Source organism: Catharus ustulatus, chromosome 1 (assembly GCF_009819885.2).
Source record: "Catharus ustulatus isolate bCatUst1 chromosome 1, bCatUst1.pri.v2, whole genome shotgun sequence".
NCBI classification, from domain to species: domain Eukaryota; kingdom Metazoa; phylum Chordata; class Aves; order Passeriformes; family Turdidae; genus Catharus; species Catharus ustulatus.
The window spans coordinates 1,518,303-1,537,103 of NC_046221.1; the positions used below are offsets into that span (position 1 = coordinate 1,518,303).

The 18,801-nt window shown below is 44.3% G+C and overlaps 2 protein-coding genes across 6 annotated transcripts in view; one reads left to right on the forward strand and one right to left on the reverse strand.

Annotated features, from left to right (window-relative positions):
- Positions 1-7,938, forward strand: part of ALS2CL (ALS2 C-terminal like) — a 39,263-nt gene extending 31,325 nt beyond the window's left edge. For all 5 annotated transcript variants that reach the window (XM_033063742.1, XM_033063732.1, XM_033063716.1 and 2 more), the window contains exons 18-26: positions 315-399; positions 1,249-1,406; positions 2,393-2,455; positions 3,604-3,777; positions 4,622-4,664; positions 4,884-4,945; positions 6,114-6,263; positions 7,317-7,413; positions 7,662-7,938. In XM_033063742.1, coding sequence (XP_032919633.1) covers positions 315-399; positions 1,249-1,406; positions 2,393-2,455; positions 3,604-3,777; positions 4,622-4,664; positions 4,884-4,945; positions 6,114-6,263; positions 7,317-7,413; positions 7,662-7,724 — 895 coding nt within the window. In that variant the 3' untranslated portion in view covers positions 7,725-7,938. The remainder of the gene's footprint in view (positions 1-314; positions 400-1,248; positions 1,407-2,392; positions 2,456-3,603; positions 3,778-4,621; positions 4,665-4,883; positions 4,946-6,113; positions 6,264-7,316; positions 7,414-7,661) is intronic.
- Positions 7,939-9,269: 1,331 nt separating this feature from the next.
- Positions 9,270-18,772, reverse strand: JMJD4 (jumonji domain containing 4). The gene is made up of 7 exons (XM_033063752.1): positions 18,687-18,772; positions 17,279-17,812; positions 16,142-16,307; positions 14,911-15,036; positions 13,405-13,672; positions 11,737-11,883; positions 9,270-10,953 (listed from the first exon to the last, which is right to left on the reverse strand). The coding sequence occupies exons 2-7, from the start codon at positions 17,535-17,537 to the stop codon at positions 10,642-10,644; spliced, it is 1,278 nt and encodes a 425-aa protein (XP_032919643.1). The 5' UTR covers positions 17,538-17,812; positions 18,687-18,772; the 3' UTR covers positions 9,270-10,641.
- Positions 18,773-18,801: the final 29 nt, after the last annotated feature.

Genomic DNA, 18,801 nt, shown 5'->3' on the forward strand with positions numbered 1-18,801 from the left:
GAGGAAATCCCGGAATTCCTGAGGAAACTTTCCTGTTCTGTCAACGAGGAAATCCCAGAAATCCCCGAGGAAATCCCAGAATTCCTGTTCTGCCAGAGGTTCTGCAGACCCTCATTCCCACTGAGGATGTAATGCAATTCCAAGAATTTTCCCGTTGTTCCCTCTCAGGAGGAATTTCACACCTCAGGTGGAATTTTTGCTGCTGAGGTTCATCCCCAGCCATGGAAATTCCGTTTATTGGAATGATTTTAATGACCCTTTGGAATTTGCCATTTTTTTATCCATTTTTCCCTCCTCACTTCCCATTTTTCCAGAGGCACTGAGGAGATCTCCGAGGATATCCTGGAAGAACTCGTCCAGCACCAGGAGCTGCCGTCGCTCCAAAGTTACTTGGAGAAGGTAAAAATGGAAATTATTCCTTAAAGTTATCAAAATCCAGATTTAATGAGAAGTAATTTAATAACAAATAATTTAATAATTAAGAATTTAATAATAAACAATTTATAGAATAAATAATTTGATAATAGATAATTAATAGAGAATTGAATAATAGAAAATTAAATAGAAAATTGGTATAATAAAGAATTTAATAATAAATAATGGAGAATTAATAGAGAATTTAATAATAAAAATTTAATAATAGGGAATCGAATAATAAAGAATTGAACAATAAACAGAGAATTTAATAATGAAGAACATAATAATAAATAGAGAATTTGATAATAAATAGGGAATTTATTAATAGGGAATTTATTAATAGGGAATTTATATAATAAATAGAAAATGTGGTAATAGAGAATTTAAAGCAAATAGAAAATTTAATAACAGAATTTATTAATAAATAGAGAATTTAATGATAAAGAATTGAATAATTAATAGAGAACTTAATAAATATATTAATAGGAGATAATTTAATAATAAAGGATTTAGATAAGGAATAGAGAATTTAATAATAGAGAATTTAATAATAGAGAATTTAATAATAGTAAATAGAGAATTTATTTTAAAACCAGAGAATTTATAGAACAGAAATTTTATTAATAAGGAATTTTTATAATAAATAGCAAAGTTGTTTTTCCCTCCCCCACTTTTCCCTGGAGCAGCTTTTCCCTCTGGACCATCCCAGCAAATCCCAGCTGGAAAAGGGAAGCAGGAAGCACCCATAATATCCCAGATATTCCAGCTGGGAATTCCAGTAGAATTTTGGGATTTCCCTCCCTTCCTGATCCATCAAATGGGATTTTCCAGGCACTGAGATCTTCCCTGCATCCCTTGGGAAAGCTGCTGAGGGCTCTGAGCACGGCGTTCCAGGCCACGTATTCCGGGATCGGAGCCAACCGGCACCTGCTGGCCATGGCACAGGAGGAGGTCAAGTTCTACGCCAAGAAAATTTGGGAATTCTACCAGTGAGTCCCACATGGAGCTTTGCTTGGAGTGGGAGCGTGGAATGGATCTTTGGGATTGTGGCGTTAGGGGCCGTGCTGTTTGTCATTCCTTTTTTGTTGGGAGTTCTTGGGAGATCTTGGGAATTTTTGGGAGATCTTTGAAATTCTTGGGAATTCTTGGGAGTTCTTGGGAGTTCTTGGGAATTTTTGTGAATTCTTGAAAGATCTTGGGAGTTCTTTGGAGTTCTTGGGAAGTTTTGGGAGATCTTTGAAATTCTTGAGAGTTCTTTGGAGTTCTTGAGAATTCTTTGGAATTCTTGGGAGCTCCTGGGAGTTCTTGGGAGTTCTTTGGAATTCATGGGAATTCTTGGGAGTTCTTGGGAGTTCTTTGGAGTTTCTGGGAATTCTTGGGAGTTCCTGGGTGTTCATGGGAATTCTTGGGAGAGTTGATTCCTTGAGGTGACGATGTCAATCAGAGCACAAATCTGTGGGGTTGGAAATCTGGGACTGAAGGAAAAATGGGACCATGGAATGGTTCAGGTTGGAAATCTCATCCACCTCCAATCCTTTCCCACTGTCCCAGGCTGCTCCAACCCCCATCCAGCCTCTCCTTGGACACTTCCAGGGATCCAAGGGCAGCCCCAGATTTTCTGGGAATTCCATCCCAGCCAGAATTCCTTCCCAATATCCAAACCAAACCATTCCGGGATTCTCTGGGAAATCAGGACAAATCCCAGCTGTTTTTCCAGAGTGGGATCATCCTTGAACGCTCATGGATGGATCAGGGAATCGGGACCACTCTGCTCTTGGGAATCCACGGAAATTCCGGAATTCTCAGCCATTCCTGATGCTTGTGCTGCTCAGGGAGAAACCCCTCCAGCCCTGGAACAACCCTGCTGGAATTCCAGGGGTTTTCATCCATCTCCCACTGGGACAGCTGCTCCTTTGGGAGCAAATTATCCTTAAGCCCCCAGGGAAGGAACTAATCCTGGTTTTTGCTGTTCCAGGGGTTTGCTGGGGCTGGCCCTGGAGCAGAGGGGCCGAGCGCCCTCGGAGGAGGCGGATCCCAGGTCGGTGCCACCGAGGGATTTACTGGGGGGCTCCCAAATTTGGGAATGCTGAGCTCGTGTTTGTGCCCTTGAACCAGGCTTAGTGCCCAGACTTTGTTTTTGTCTGTTTGAGCCAGGCTTAGCGCCCAGATTTTGTGTTTGTGTCCTTGAGCCAGGCTTAGTGCCCAGATTTTCTGTCCTTGAGCCAGGCTTAGTGCCCAGACTTTGCGTCCTTGAGCCAGGCTTAGTGCCCAAGAAAATGGCTTGGAGTCGATTTATTTGGGCTTGGTGGTCACATTATTCCATGGGAAAATCTTGGAAAAACCAGCTGGGAATTGGCCTGTGGTGCTCCAGGTTTTTCCCAGGGTCTGTGGAGATGTCCTGCAGCTCCAGGTTTTTCCCAGTGAATTTCTTGGAGATCTCCTGGTGCTCCAGGTTTTTCTTGATGACTCTGAAGATTTCCTGCAGCTCCAGTTTTTTTTTTCCCCCAGTGAATTTCCTGGAGATCTCCTGAAGTTCCAGGTTTTTCTTCCTGGTGACTCTGGAGATCTCCTGAAGCTCCAGGTTTTTCCCTGGAGCAAATTTCGTGAAGATCTCCTGAAGCTCCAGGGTTTTCCCAGGGAATCCAAAGTTCTCCTGGAGCTCCAGGGTTTTTTTTCCCAGTGAATTTCCTGAAGTTTTCCTGGTGCTCCAGGTTTTTCCTGATGAGTCTGGAGATCTTCTGGAGCAACCAGGTTTTTCCCTGGAGTGAATTTCCTGGAGATCTCCTGTTGCTCCAGGTTTTTCTTTCTGGTGCCTCTGGAGATCTCCTGGAGCTCCAGGTTTTTCTCAGGGAATCCAAAGTTCTTCTGGAGCTCCAAGGTTTTTTTCCCAATGAATTTCCTGGAGATCTCCTGGAGTTTTTCCCAGGGAATCCAAAGATCTCCTGTTGCTCCAGGTTTTTCTTCCTGGTGCTTCTGGAGATCTCCTGGAGCTCCAGGTTTTTCCCAGTGAGTTTCCTGGAGATCTCTTGGATCAATTTGTGGCCACCACAACCCAACCGTGCCAAGCTCAGGAGGACAAAACACAAGAACACCTTGGAAACGCCTCTTCCACAGGATGCTGGGTGGGTTTGGGAACATCCCCATGGATTTCCCTGGAAAATCCCATTTTTTTCCCCTCTTTTCCAGTCTCCAGAAGGGCTCCAGCCTGGTCCTGCCGCTGATCCTGCCCACCTTCTACCCCGAGCTCTCCATGCTCTACATGCTCCAGCACCAGCGCCAGGACGAGCTCTACTGCCAGGGAATCGTGGAGCTCAGCCTCTTCTCGGACATCCAGCTCCTGGAATTCCTGGATGTGCAGAAGTAAGAGGGAATTTTCCATCCCCAGGGAAAATTCCAGAGAGGTTGAGTCACCGTTGGATTCATGATTGGTTTTTCTCAGTTTTTAACTGGAGTTTCTGCCAGGTTGCTGGAGGAATTCCTGTTCTGGAGTGTTTGGTTGGAAGGCGAATTTTTAATGGAAAACTGCTGTTATCCCTACTAATCCTCATTTCTGGGTGGAAAATTCCCAAATTTTATTCTCCAAATCATCCTGATTTTAGAAATGTCTATAAATTTATAAATATGGAAAATTCCAAAATTCTTTGCTCCAAATAATTTCAATTTTAGAAATGTCTATAAATTTATAAATATAGAAAATTCCCAAATTTTTTGCTCCAAATCATCTGAAATTTAGAAATATCTTGGAATGTTCGTTCCCTGTTAAAATGTAGGAATAATGATGGAAAAGACGGAAAAATTGGAGGCAGATGTTTGCCTCATCCATCACTGCTCCTGGATCCACCTCTGGAAAGCAGCTTGGGAATTTTCCTCTGGGATTTCAGGAGAGCAGCAGATCCAAGGTCTCATTGGATTCTGTTGAAAGAAATAAGAGGAACTGGATGGAAAAGTGCCAAAATTTCTGATGGATTATCCCAGGATTGTCCCTGAGGAATGCAAACTCCAATGGGAGCTCTGAGGGAAGTGGATCCATGGGCTGGAGATTCCAGGGAAGGGGATTCATGGGATTGGAGCTCTGAGGGAAGAGGATCCATGGGATGGAGATCCCAGGGAAGGAAATCCATGGGATGGAGCTCCTAGAAGGAGATGGAAGAACCACTGAAATTCCAGATGGAATCCATCCTAAATCCCAGTTTTCCCTTTCCAGGCACCTGTGGCCTCTCAAGGATCTCACCCTGACCTCCAACCAGGTGAGGAAAACCCTTGGAGCCAGCTGGGAATGGGGATGGGACATGGAATGGAGCTTCTCCAAATCAATCCCAGGAATCCAAGCTCCATGATCAGTTCCAATCCAGAGTCACTCCCTGTGGATTTCCTTGGATTTCCTTGGATTTCCCTCCCAGTTGTTGTGGGATGGCTCTGGAATCCCTGCTGCTGGTATTCCAAAGGCATCGCTGTCTCTTTTCCAGAGGCGCTCCCTGGTCAAGGATAAATGTTTCCTGTCTGCCACCGAGTGTCTGCAGAAGCTCATGTGAGTCCCTCTGAAATCCAGGGAGGTTTTTGGGAAATGCCAGGAATTTGTACCTGTTTCAGAAGCATTCCAAGGCCATTCCATTCATTTCTTAAGGAAAAGTTGTTTGGGATGTTCTTTCTGTTTCCAAGTGAATTCCATGGGATTTTTCCCTCCAAAACTCTGTAAAGACAGCGATGATTAAATCCAGCAATTCCCTGGTCAGCACCTTCCACTTCCCACAAATATTCCCTAGGAAGGAATTCCTGCCTGGGAATGTGGGAAGGGGCTGGAATTCCCAAAGATTTCTGGCTGCTCTGGGATCCATGGCAGTGTCCAAGGCCAGGCTGGAGCACCTTGGGATAATGGGAAGTGTCTTGGCCACGGAATGGGATGATCCTTAAATCCCTTCCCACCCAAACCATTCCATGTTTTCTCCCTATGGAAAACGGGACTGGAACACCTCCTGCAGTCAAACCTAAATTGGGATTGGAATTGGGATTATTCCATGGATATGCTGGATTTGGGATCCTTTTGTATCCATTGGCTTTTTTGGGAACATTCCCAGTCCTTCAAGTTCCCTTCCCCCAGCTCCACCTTGAAGACATCAGGAATGCCCCATTCCTCATTGGAGATCCCAGGAATGTCCCATTCCATACCTGAGATCCCAGGAATGTCCCATCCCATATGGAAAATCCCAGGAATGCCCCATTCCTCATTGGAGATCCCAGGAATGTCCCATTCCATACTGGAGATTCTGGGGATGTCCCATTCCATATGGGAAATCCCAGGAATGTCCCATTCCTCGTTGGAGATGCCATGAATGTCCCATTCCATGTTGGAGACACCAGGAATGTCCCATCCTCTATGAGAGATCCCAGGAATGTCCCATTCCTCATTGGAGGCATCTGGAATGTCCCATTCCATGTTGGAGACACCAGGAATGTCCCATCCTATATGAGAGATCCCAGGAATATCCCATTCTATATGGGAGACACCAGGAATGTCCCATTCCATGTTGGAGATCCCAGGAATGTCCCATTCCACCCTGGAATATCTCCTGGCCCCACCTCGCTGCCTCCTCTTCCCTCCACCCTTTGGGAGCTAATCCATGATCTCCAAATCTCCTGAAATCCCTAATTTTTTTTATTTTTAATCCCACTTTCCCATGGCTCTGCTATCCCAACAGCACCACAGTGGATCCCAGGGAGAAGCTGGAAATCCTGCGGAAAACCTACGAGGAGCTGGAGCGCACGGTGTCCCGGCTGCTGGAGCAGGAATTCCGGCTGCCCATGGATGATCTCCTGCCCCTCCTCATGTTCGTCGTGTCCCGAGCCAAGTGAGTGGGAATTTTCCCCTCTGGAATATTCCCAGGTGGGAGAATTCCAGTGAAAACCTTTGGGATTTGGGGGTTGGATGTGTTTTTTTTTTTATCCAGAGGTGTGGTTGGGTTTTTGGGATATAAAGTGCCCATGGAATTCTGGAGTGTGTGTGTCTTATCCTAAAGGATATTCCATGGAAAATGGGGTTCCCTTTATCCCAAAATTCCAGAGTGTCCATCTCTTATCCTAAAGGATATTCCATGGAAAATGGAATTCCTATTATCCCGGAATTCCAGAGTGTCCATGTCTTATCCCAAAGGATATTCCAGGGGTTTAATGGAAAATAAGATTCCTTTTTTCGTGGAATTCTGGAGTGTCCATGTCTTATCCCAAAGGATATTTCATGGAAAATGGGGTTCCTCTTATCCCAGAATTCTGGAGTGTCCATGTCTTATCCCAGAGGATATTCCAGGGTTTTAATGGAAAATGAGATTCCTTTTATCCTGGAATTCTGCAGTGTCCATGTCTTATCCCAAAGGATATTCCATGGAAAATCACATTTCTATTATCCCAGAATTCCAGAGTGTCCATCTCTTATCCCAGAGAAAATTGGGATAGTGGGAGGTCCCTGCCCATGGATGATCTTGAAGGACCTTTCCAACCCCAACCACTCTGGAATTCTGGGATTCTTAACAGGAATTTCCCATCTCAGCAGGGGCTGGGATTCAGTTGGGAGATGAGGAATCCAAAATTCCATCCAGCAATTGGAATTTCCTGTGGATGGATCCAGAATTTCCTTGCAATGGAGCATCCCTGGAAGGGTTCCCTGTTTGAAGGGCTTGGAGAAAATTGGGATAATGGGAGATCCCTGCCCATGGATCATCCTGAAGGAGCTTTCCAGCCCCAAACCCTTTGGAACTCTGGGATTCTGGAATTCTGAGACCCCAGATCTGGGATGCAAGGGGAATGAGCTCTGCAATTCCAGAGTTTCCCTCCTCTCCAAAATTCCAACCCTCCCCCGCCACATGCCCAGAGATTTTTCCTGGATTTTGGGATTGGTTTTTCCCTAGGATCCAACACCTGGGAGCTGAAATCCATCTGATCCGGGATTTGATGGATCCCACCAACCAAGGGGGAATGTTGGACTTTCTGCTGACAGCACTGGAGGTAAGGGAATCCTTCCCAGGAATTCCAGCACAGCCTGAGCAGCAAAATTCCAGCTTTTCTGAAGAGGAATTTTCAGGAATTTGTTCCTTTGTCAGGCTGAGAAAAAAATCCTTATCCTTAATTTCAGACAGAGTGAATCCTGTTGGAATTACTCTCAGGATCAGCAGGGATTGTCTGGCTGCAGGAGTTTGGATTTGATCCCAGAATTCCTAAATTTTTCCCTAATTTTTGCTCTGTTCCCTCCCCAGTCGTGCTATGAACACATCCAGAGGATCCGGCTGCATCCAAAGGAAAGCTCCCACAGCTCCTGATCCAGAGGGAAAATCCTCCTTTTCCTGAACTGGGAAAAGTGGGAATTGTACCCTTGGCTGCCTTTAAAGGGAAGAAATCCTCCCCAGCCGAGGTTTTCCTGATCCCAAACACACTGGAAAGGCTGGAATTTCCATCTCTGACATTTGGGAATTTTTTCCCAAGCAGAGAAGATTTATTATATTTTTTTATCCCCTTTTTCCACAAATTCCCAGGGAAAAAAAAAAAAAGAAGAAAAAAAATCTCCTTTTCCTGCTCTGGATGTTTTTTTTGCACTGGAGAATTCCCAGAAAAATAAGGAATTTTTTTTGGGAAGCATCAATTTTGGATGGGATTTCTTGGAATGGGATGGGATGGAGAGCTCATCCCAAAGCTCCTCAGAATTCCTGGAATGAGAGGAGATTTTTCCCACCACTCCTTTTCCTACTTTTCCCAACTCAGGACTTTTCCCATTGCATTTGGAAGCTGCTATTCCTGAATTTCCTGATTTTTTCAATGCTCTAATATTTTTATTTCTCCTTGGGAGACCTCAGGGGTGATCCTGCACTGCTTTGGAATTCCAGGGGTTTGAAAAAAGCTCAGATTTATCCTGGATTTTGGGAAATTCCGGGAAAACAAACAGAAAGCATGGAACAGAAACTCCAATCCCAGCTGGATTTGTGCCCTGAACTGGAATTTCCCTTTGGAATAAGAATCTTTGGGATATTCCCAATGGATATTTGGGATGCTGTTCCCAGCCTTCCAAAATATTTTTAAAATAGCCCCCAAAAATCTCATTTTTGACAGTTTTTATCCCATTTTTCAAATTTATCTGGGGAATTTTTTCCTTATCCAGGAAAACAAAATTCCCCAGGCTTTTTCCTGCTGTTTTTTCCAGGTTTTCTTAATTTTGTAAATTAAGGCAAGTGGATCCTTGATATTTTTGGGAATGAAACATGGGAAGTCCAAAGCTTTCAAAAAATGAGATTTTTGTCATTTTTCCCTTGGGATTTTTTCATTTTTCTCAGGAATATTCATTGTTCCCAGGAATTTTTTCCTTATCCAGGTGACTCCCAGAAAACAAAACCCCTCAGGTTTTCTCCTCCCATATTCCCCAAATTTTATGCTTTAATATATAACAGATTAATTACAATAATTAATATATTAACGAGAGAATCCCACTGGAAGTTTGCCAGGAATTTTTATTTAAATAAAACTCTTGGAATTTTGAAGAAATTCCAGGCTTTATTTGCTCCTTATTCCAATGCTTTTGTTTTCAGGAATTTGGGAATTTTCTAAATGAAGAAAAAGTAGATCCTTGATATTTTTGGGGATGCAGAATTGGAAGTCCAAAGCTTTCAAAAAATGGGATTTTTGTCATTTTTCCCTTGGGATTTTTAAATTTTTCTCAGGAATAATAATTTTTCCCAGGAATTTTTTTTCCTTATCCAGGTGACTCCCAGAAAACAAAACCCCTCAGGTTTTCTCCTCCCATATTCCCCAAATTTTATGCTTTAATATATAACAGATTAATTACAATAATTAATATATTAATGAGAGAATCCCACTGGAAGTTTGCCAGGAATTTTTATTTAAATAAAACTCTTGGAATTTTGAAGAAATTCCAGGCTCCACGTGCTCATTATTCCAATCTTTGTCGTCTTCAGGAATCTGGGAAATTTCTAAATACAGGAAAAGCAGCTCCTTGATATTTTTAGGAAAAAAATGCAAATTTCCTCCTGGAAAAGGACATGCAAAGTGCAAGGGGAGGGTTAAAAATTCCAAGGAATTCTCTGGAAAACGACGTGGATTTTCAGTTTCCTAAAACTTCCCGAAATTCCAAGTTTTTCTCGGTTTTTATTTCAGGAAGAATTCAAGTGAGGCCTGAAGGTAACAGTGTGCAGCCATTTGTGCTTCCAGGTTTTTATTTTTTATTTTTTTTTCCAAGGAAAAGCAGGAGAGGGATGTTCCATTGGGAATATCTGGTGCCATTCTGGGTGGGAATTGTGCTGTGGAACCATGCGGGGAGTGCTGGATCCGATTTTTCCTGGAGGGAATGCTGGGCCTTGGGATGGAGCCTGGAACTGTGGGAGCACATTCCCATTCCTGCTTTTTATTGGGATGAGTCAAGGCTTGGAGTTTAATTAAACTAAATTATCCTGAGCTTCTCGGCTTTGGAAGACATGGAATCAACATTCCCAAATACAGGCTCCAGCTCCAGGAATTCCATGGAATTCATCCATTGGAATTCCCTAAAAAAGGATGGAAAAGCTGAGCTGCACCTGGAAGAGGAGAGGTTTAACAGAGCTGAGCTTAAGCACAGGGAATTTGCTTCATTCCACTTCCAGACTTGATCCATAGGGAATTCTTTCCCTGAGTGATGCTCAGAATCCTAAGGAAGTTTGGGATTTTCCTTTGGTTGGGATTGTTTCTTCTGTAATTCCTCCAAACTGCTCAGAACTTTGGGAATGTTCTCCCTCCTCCTGAAGTAAAGCTCTTGTCCAAGTCTGTTTCCTTCAAAATTTTTGGATAAAAGCTTGGAAAAGCAGGAATTCAAAGTAGAGCTGTGTTGATGGCCGATTCCAGGTGCTGGCTCCAGCTCAGGCTTCCATGGAAGCTTCACTAGCTGGAATTCCCTAAAATAAGGATGGAAAAGCTGAGCTGTACCTGGAAGTCAAGAGGTTTTAACAAAGCTGAGCTTAAGCACAGGGAATTTGCTTCATTTCAACACTAGACCTGATCCATAGGGAATTCTTTCCCTGAGAGATGTTCAGAATCCTAAGGAAGTTTGGGATTTTCCTTTGGTTGGGATTGTTTCTTCTGTAATTCCTCCAAACCGCTCAGAACTTTGGGAACGTTCTCCCTCCTTCCTAAATGTTCTCTTTTGTCCAAGTCCTTTCCCTCCAAACCCTTTGGAAAGAAGCTTGGAAAAGCAGGAATTCAGAGCAGGGCTGTGTCAATGGCCGACTCCAGGAGCTGGAGCAGAGCCTCCGGAGAAGGAGAGAGGGAACTCAGATCCAGCTTCCGGAAATCCTCGTTAGCGCTTAACGAGCTCAGCACCTTCACCGTCCTCTTGAGGTCGAAGACGGCGTGCAACATTCCCAAGGTGGAGATGGCGGCTTTGGAATTGTTCTGGGATGAGGATTCCTCATCCAGGCCCTTCTCCAAGATGGAGATCCGGTTTTCCGCGATGACTTTGAGGAAGTTGTAGAATTCCTTGTAGTCGATGCCCGTGCAGGATTTCATGATCAGCTAAAGGGGGAAAAACGGAATTTGAATGGGAATGATGGCAGGAAAAATCCAGGAAAAATCCCCCAAATTGATTTTATGAAGTTAGGAATTCCCTGGGATCATAAATAATTCTGCTCAATATTTTTTTTTAACTTGGAATTGGATCCAAAGGCACCAGGTTGTTTTTCCCAAGCATTGTGGGAATTTTGCCAAATATTAATTAATTTTTGGAGGAAAATCAACCCAAGGAGAGGGAGCAGCTTCCAGAAATAAACTTGGAATTTACCTCATCCAGGAGATTCTGGAAGGAATCCCACCCATCCTCTTCCTCATGGAATTTTGGTTGGATTATGGAGTTTTGGAATTTTTCCCAGCCCCAGGGACAGGGAAGCCACAGCTTGTCTGGGATTTCCATCCCAGCCAGGAATTCCTTCCCAATATCCCACTGAAATGAAGTGGGAAGCCTTTCCCTGTGTCCTGTCACTCCATGCCTTATCCCAAATCCCTCTCCAGCTTTTCTGGAGCTTCTTTAGGGTCTGGAAGGGGCTCTGAGATTCTTGAATTTTCCCTTCTCCAGGTGAACATTCCCACCTCTCTTGATCCTGGAGTTTTCCAGTTTTCCAACCAACATTCCAACCTGGACACAACCAACAAACCGAAGCAATTCCCAAACTTTTTATCGGGAACATTTCCCAACAAAACCAAGCTCCTTCTTCCTTATAAACCACGGCAATTCCGCTGTGAGAGGCCAAACTTGAGCTCCAGTGATCCTGGAATTCCTGGATAATCTGGGATGGGGTGTACCTGGCACTGGAGGTGCCAGTCATCCATGGGATCTTTCCACTGGCTGATTTCCCGCTGCACGGCCGCCAGCTCGTCCTGCAGGAAGCTCCACATGACGGCCACGTTGCAGCCGTTCACCCAGTTGTGGTTGATGGAAATGGTGTCTTCCTGAGTGAAAAAATTGGGATAACCCACGGATAATTAATGATTAGTTACTAATTAATTTATTCAGAATAGTATCATGGAATTTGGTATTCAAAAATTCCCATTCCTGAGAATTGAAAGGCTTCACAGGCATCAAAATCCTGGAAATTTCCTTCTTTAAAAAGCCAAAATGTCCCTAAATCCCAAAATTGCTGTTGTGGTTGATGGAAATGGTGTCTTCCTGAGGAAAAAATTTGGGAAAACCCACAGATAATTAACAATTCACCACTAATTAATATATTATTAATAATAATATGAAATTTGTTGTTCCAAAAATCCGTTTCCTGAGCAACACAAAATGTCCCCAATTCCCAAAATGCTGCCGTTGACCCAGCTGTGGCTGATGGAAATGGTGTCTTCCTGAAGAAAAAAATTTGGGATAACCCACAGATAATTAATGATTAGTCATTAAGTTATTGGGAATAATATTATGGAATGTGCTGCTCTAAAATTCCCATTGCTGAGAAAGGAAATGCTTCCCTGGTATCAAAATCCTGTAAAATTCATTCTTTAGAAACCAAACATGTCCCTAATTCCCAAAGTGCTGCTGTTGACCCAGCTGTGGCTGATGGAAATGGTGTCTTCCTGATGGAAAAATCTGGAATAACTCATGGTTAATTAATGATTAATTAATTAAGTTATTAGTAACAATAATAATATGGAATTTGCTGCTCCAAGATTCCCATTCCTCTGATGGGAATATGCTTCCCTAATATCAAAATCCTGGAAAATTCCCTTTCCCATATTTGAACAACCCTAAACACCCCTCATTCCCGAAATCCAGAAGGTGGGAGGATGCGGCAGGAATTTTGAAATGGAATCCTATGGAATAATTTGTTAATTGGCTGTGATTCAATTAAAATTCCTGGCATTAACAACCCCACCCTGGGTCTGGCTCATCCAGGATCCCATTCCTGAGGCACTGGAAGCATTTCCTGACAAAAGAGCAGGAAAAAGAGGATGCAGGCAGCTTTTTCCATGGAATACTCTCCAGAATTCCAGTGCCCCAAAGAGCTTTTGATGGTTTTAGCATCCCAGAATTCAAGGATGATTTGGGGTGGAAGGAATCTTAAGGATCATCCCATTCCTACTATCCCAGGGTGCTCCAAGCTGGAATTCCTCCTTCCTGGGAAGGATTTCCATCCTTTCCTCTTCCTTTTTCCTGGGATCTTCCTCCTCCTCACCCCAATTCTATGCCATGGAATTCCTGGAATGGTTTGGGTGGGAAAGGACTTTAAGGATCATCCCATTCCCACTATCCCAGAGTGCTCCAAGCCTCATCCAAACTATCTTTGGAGACTTCCAAGGATGGAGTTTCTCTGGGAAAACCATTCCAAGGCCACCATTCCTTCCCAACATCGCCCAGGAGAACGGCTCAAATCCCAATCCCGAAAATCCCAATGTCCATCCCAACAAAACCTTTGGGATCCCCCTTGCTGGACTCCCCAATCCAGGAGCTTTTCCCAGCAGGATCCATTCCCTCACCAGGTTATAAACCTGGTGGTGCCATCCGCTGGGAATGAAGACGATCTCTCCGGCTTCCTGGATAATTTCCAGAGGGGGTTGGCTCTGGCTGTAGCGCGGATAAATCCTCTTATCCCGAAGATCCGGAGCTGTCACGTCAAAGGGGAGGTTCCCGTGGCAATCCTTGAGGAATTCCTCCTGTCCTGCAGGGTACAGCAGCCATTTCTTCCTGCCGCACACGTTGGCCGACCAGCTGTACGAGCGGAAGACGTCGGCATGGAACGGAGTCCTGGGAAGATCAGGGATGGGAGGGAATCATTCCCACAAAGTTCCAACAGGGATTCGAGGTGTTGAGGAGCTGAGGTGCTGATCCCAGAATTCCTCGTGGAATTTGGGTTGGATGATGGAGTTTTGGCTATTAAAATGCCATTTTATGGAAACTGATCCTCACCTTCCTCATGGAATTTTGGTAGGATTACGGAGTCTTGGCTATTAAAACGCCACTGTATCCATACTCATCCCAAAATTCCTTGTGGAATTTGGGTTGGATGATGGGGTTTTGGCTTTTAAAATGCCATTATATGGAAACTGATCCTGAACTTCCTCAAGGAATTTGGGTTGGATTATGGAAGTTTATCTGGTAAAAAGCTACGATATCCATCCTGATCCCACCCATCCTTTTCCTCATGGAATTTTGGTAGGATGATGGAATTTTGGCTATCAAAAAGCCACTGTACCCATACCAATCCCAAAATTCCTCATGGAATTTCAGTTGGATGGAATTTTGGTTATTAAAATGCCATTATATGGATACTGATCCCAAAATTCCACATGGAATTTTGGTTGGATGATGGAGTTTTGGCTATAAAAAGGTCATTGTATCCATACCAATCCCAAAATTCCTTATGGAATTTTGGTTGGATGATGGACTCTTGGCTAGAAAAAGCCACTGTATCTGTATCAATCCCAAAATTCCTCATGGAATTTCAGTTGGATTAAGGACTTCTAGCTATTAAAAAGCAATTATATGGATACTGATCCCAAAATACCTCATGGAATTTTAGTTGGATTATGGAGTGTGAATCAATGAAAATCCACTGTATCCATCCTGATCCTAAAATTCCTCATGGAATTCTATCTGGATAATGGAGTGTTTTATATCCTGTGTGCTTTTTCTCTTTAATTTATCCCAAAATTCCTCAAGGGCAGCGAATTCTGATTAAAAATACCCCAAATGCAACTTCAGAACTAACACTGGGCTGGAATTTTCACCTGGAAATTTTTCCCTGGAAAACACCAGAGTTATCTCTACCATTCCAGGTTCCTCCACATTCCCAAGGGAATTCCTCCTCTCATCTCCCAGATAAATTTTTTTTGTGGGCACAATTTGGGGTTTTTCCTTTTCCCTCCCATCCGGAGCCAACCAGGACACCGGGAGATTTGCCTGGGTATCCTGAGGGATAATGGGATCATTTCCTGGGATATTCAGCTGGAAAAAGAAGGAATTTTTTGGGATGAGAACTTTACCAGGATCCCTTGGGTCCCATGTAGACAAAGCGAAAATCATCCACGGCCACAGCATCCCAATATTCGTTGAGCCAATCCGAGGAAAAATACACGGGCGTAGTGTAAACATCCTGGTCTGGGAAAGCTCTGGAAAATAAAATCACCTGGAAAAGCAGCTCAGGAAAATGGGATGTCCCCCCAAATCCAGTGGGAAGAGCAAGGTGGATCCTTTAGGATGGAATTCCAGTGGTTTGGGAACAGCTCATCCCAACTTTTCACTCTCCCAGGTTGTTCCAAGCTGGGCTTGGACACTTCCAGGGATCCAGGGGCAGCCACAGCTTCCCTGGGAATTCCATCCCAGCCCTTCCCCATTCCCACAGGGAAGATTCCTTCCCAAGGTTCCTTTCCAGCTGGAGAAGGAAAGGCAGAGCTGGAAAGGTTCCCAAATCCAACATATCCATGGAATAATCCCAATTCCAATCCCAGTTTAGGTTTGACTGCAGGCGGTGTTCCAGTCCCATTTTTCATAGGGAGAAAACATGGAATGGTTTGGGTGGGAAGGGATTTAAGGATCATCCCATTCCATGGCCAAGGACACTTCCCATTATCCCAAGGTGCTCCAGCCTGGCCTTGGACACTTCCAGGGATCCCAGGGACAGCCAGAAATCTTTGGGAATTCCAGCCCAGTCCCTTCCCACCCTCCCAGGCAGGAATTCCATCCCACACTGAGTTTAAATGGATCTTGAGCCTGGAATAAAAGCTGGGAATTAGGCTGAGGGAATGACAGCAGTCTGGAATATCGGGGATTTGAGGAATTCTGAGCTTTTTATCCCTCAGGGAATGTTGGAATATTTTTCCTCTGTGCTGATGCTGAGCTCGTCAGCTTTGCCTCAAAACCCCAATGGGAACAATTCAAAATCAGGGAATCCTGGAATTTTTGGGGTTGGATGGGATCCTAAAGAACATCCAGTTCCAGCCCTGTGCCAGGGACACTTCCCACTGTTCCAGGGTGCTCCAAGCTGGCCTTTGACACTTCCAGGGATGGAGCAGCTTCTCTGGGAATTCCATCCCAGCCAGGAATTCCTTTAATTAAGCGTGAAGCCATTCCCTGTGTCCTGTCATTCCATGCCTTATCCCAAATCCCTCTCCAGCTCTCCCTTTAGGCCCTGGAAAGGGCTCTGAGGATTCCCTGGATCCTTCCCTTCTCCAGGGGAACATTCCCAGTGCTGGAGCTTTGGGAATGAGCCCTGACCTGCTCAGGTGCCAGTCCTTGAGGTAGAGGCAGCCACGGGAGGAGCGGTGGCCATTCCTGATGTATTCCCGCCAGTATTCCACAAATTCCTTGAAGGGCAGCTGCTCCTTGGGGTTGGAATTGTATTCCTTGACATCACAGTTGGCAACGGGCACCACGGCTTCTCCTGGAATCACAAATCCCTTGGGAATTCTCCTCAGGAATGAGGACTGATCAAATCACCTCCCTCATCCCTGCGGAATTCCAGGTTTCAAATATTCCAGAGGAACCATCCCAATCCCAAAACCATAATCCCAGGGAAACTCAATTCAGGAATTTCAAATTCTGCAGGAATTCTTCTCAGGAATGAGGACTCATCAAATCACCTCCTTCAAGCTCATCCCTGCAGAATTCTGGCCCCCAAATATTCCAAAGGAACCATCCCTATATCCCAAAACCATAATCCCAGGGAAACACAATCCAGGAATTTCAAATTCCTCAGGAATTCTCCTCAGGAATGAGGAGGACTCATGGAATCACCTCCCTCAAGCTCATCTTCATGGAATTGGAATTTTAGGTTTTTTTTGTGTTTTTTTCCCAAAAATTCAATCCTAAAAAGCTGCACCTTCAGGATTTGGAATAATTAAATTACCCAACATTTAAAATTGACTTATAAATAATACTTATTAATAATAATATAATAATATTTATTAATGTAATGATATTTAGTTGAAATATAAATAAGAAATAAAATTTGGGAATAAATTTCAGCTTGGAATCTGTAAACCTGACCATGAATAAATGGGAAAAAAAAAAATCCATGTATTAATTTAGGCAAAAAGCTTGGAATTTCAGGGGTTTTTGTGCTTTTTCCCCAAAAATTCAATCCTAAAAAACTGCATCTTTAGGATTTGGAACAACTAAATTATCCAATATATTAAACTGATTGAAATACAAATAATAAATAAAATTTGGGAATAAATTTTAGCTTGGAATCTGCAAACCAGATCGTGAATAAATAAGAAAAATTCCATGTATTAATTTAGGCAAAAACCTTGGAATTTCAGGGGTTTTTGTCCTTTTTCCCAAAAAATTCAATCCTAAAAAGCTGCATCCTTTAGGATTTGGAATCAGGCAGGAAAAAATCCCAGGGCTTACCAAACTTCTGCAGGAGATGCTCAAAGTTGGGTTTCCCATCCCACGTCACCCAAGTTTTCCTGCTGCCCCAATCCTCGGTGAACTTGGCTGAGAAAATGCAGGGATGGTTGGGAATGAGATAATCCCGAAAAAAATCCGAGTAAGTGAAGGAATCAGCTTTGTCAATAAAATCCACGTGGCCCCCGGGAAGAGCACCTGGAGCAGAATTCCCAAAATCCCGGAAAAAAGCGGTGGAACAGGCAAAGGTTGCTCTGTCCATGCAGGCTGGAAAAAATTTCCTGGCTGAGCCAAGGAAGTTTGAAGCAGGTGTTATCCCTCCTAAAAAAAAACCAACCAGCAAAAACTGCTAAAAAATGGGATTTGAGGCTTTAAAGCTGTCGAAAATCACAGGAAATCTGAGGGGAAATCCTGGGAAAAGTGAGGGAAAAGGAGGAGTGGTGCAGGAGTGTTGGCATAATTGGGATTTTCCATCGTTTCTAGAGCTGGGAAATCACCCTCTGGATGCTCTTCTCTCTTGCCAAAGCTGGTTCCATCCTAAAAGAGCAAGAAAAGAAAATTTCAGTGGGATACTCCCCCCAAAAAATTAATTAATTGCAGGGGTGGAGGGCAAGAAATTCCCGAAATAATTGAGAAAATGCGGAGTGCTCTGGGATCATCCCTTTGTTCCCAGGTCTGGCACCTCCCACCTTCCCGCAGAGCTCTTCCCAAGGATTTGGAGCAATGGCAGGATAAAAATAGGGCAAAAAATGGGAAAGGAAAAAAAACGGAGGTAAAGGAAAGACTGAGCAGAGAGGGAATAAAGCAAAGAGGCAGCAGGGATGAGGTTTGGGAGACACTGAGAGAAAAGGGGATTTAGGGAATTCCAGGAGGGAATTCCCCCCTCACAGAGCTTCAAGGGAATATTGGAATTAAGGGATTTCCATAAGGGAATTTCTCCCTTAGAGATCTCCAAAACAATACTGGAATTAAGGGACATCCCTGAGGGAATTCCCTACTAAGAAATGGGATTTGGGGCTTTAAAGCTGTGGAAAATGACGGGGAAATTGAAGGGAAATTATGGGGAAATTGAGGGGAAAGTGAGGAGAAATCACGGGAAAATGGAGCTCTCTCACAGAGCTCCAAGGGAATATTATAATTAAGGGACATCCATGAGGGAATCCCTCCCTCAGAGATCTCCAAGGGAACACTGGAATTAAGGGACGTCCATGAGGGAATCCCTCCTCAGAGATCTCCAAGGGAACACTGGAATTAAGGGACGTCCATGAGGGAATTCCCTTCAGGGAGGTCCCCGGTGTTGGGGGAGGACCCGGACCCCACAGCGCGTCGCACACGCCATCCCCGCCTCGCTCTCCCTTCCCACCCTCGCTGCCCGCAGGAACCGGGGGCACCCCGAGGGAGCCACACTCACCTCCGCGCCCCGCGGGGCAGCCCTTGGTGCGAATGGCGGCGGCGGCGACAGTGAGAGGCTATGGCGGGTGCTCCGGAACCTCTGCATCGGGCGGGTGGGGCTGGGGGGGAGCGAA

What these genes read in the sequence shown, in the direction of transcription:
- JMJD4 (XM_033063752.1), bottom strand. Translation starts at nt 17,537, where the DNA reads ATGGACAGAGCAACCTTTGCCTGTTCCACCGCTTTTTTCCGGGATTTT. An exon ending in ACCACCAGGTTTATAACCTG is followed by an intron (nt 11,884 to 13,404) that starts GTGAGGGAATGG and finishes TTTTTCACTCAG; the next exon opens with GAAGACACCATTTCCATCAA. An exon ending in ACTGGCACCTCCAGTGCCAG is followed by an intron (nt 10,954 to 11,736) that starts GTACACCCCATC and finishes TTCCCCCTTTAG; the next exon opens with CTGATCATGAAATCCTGCAC.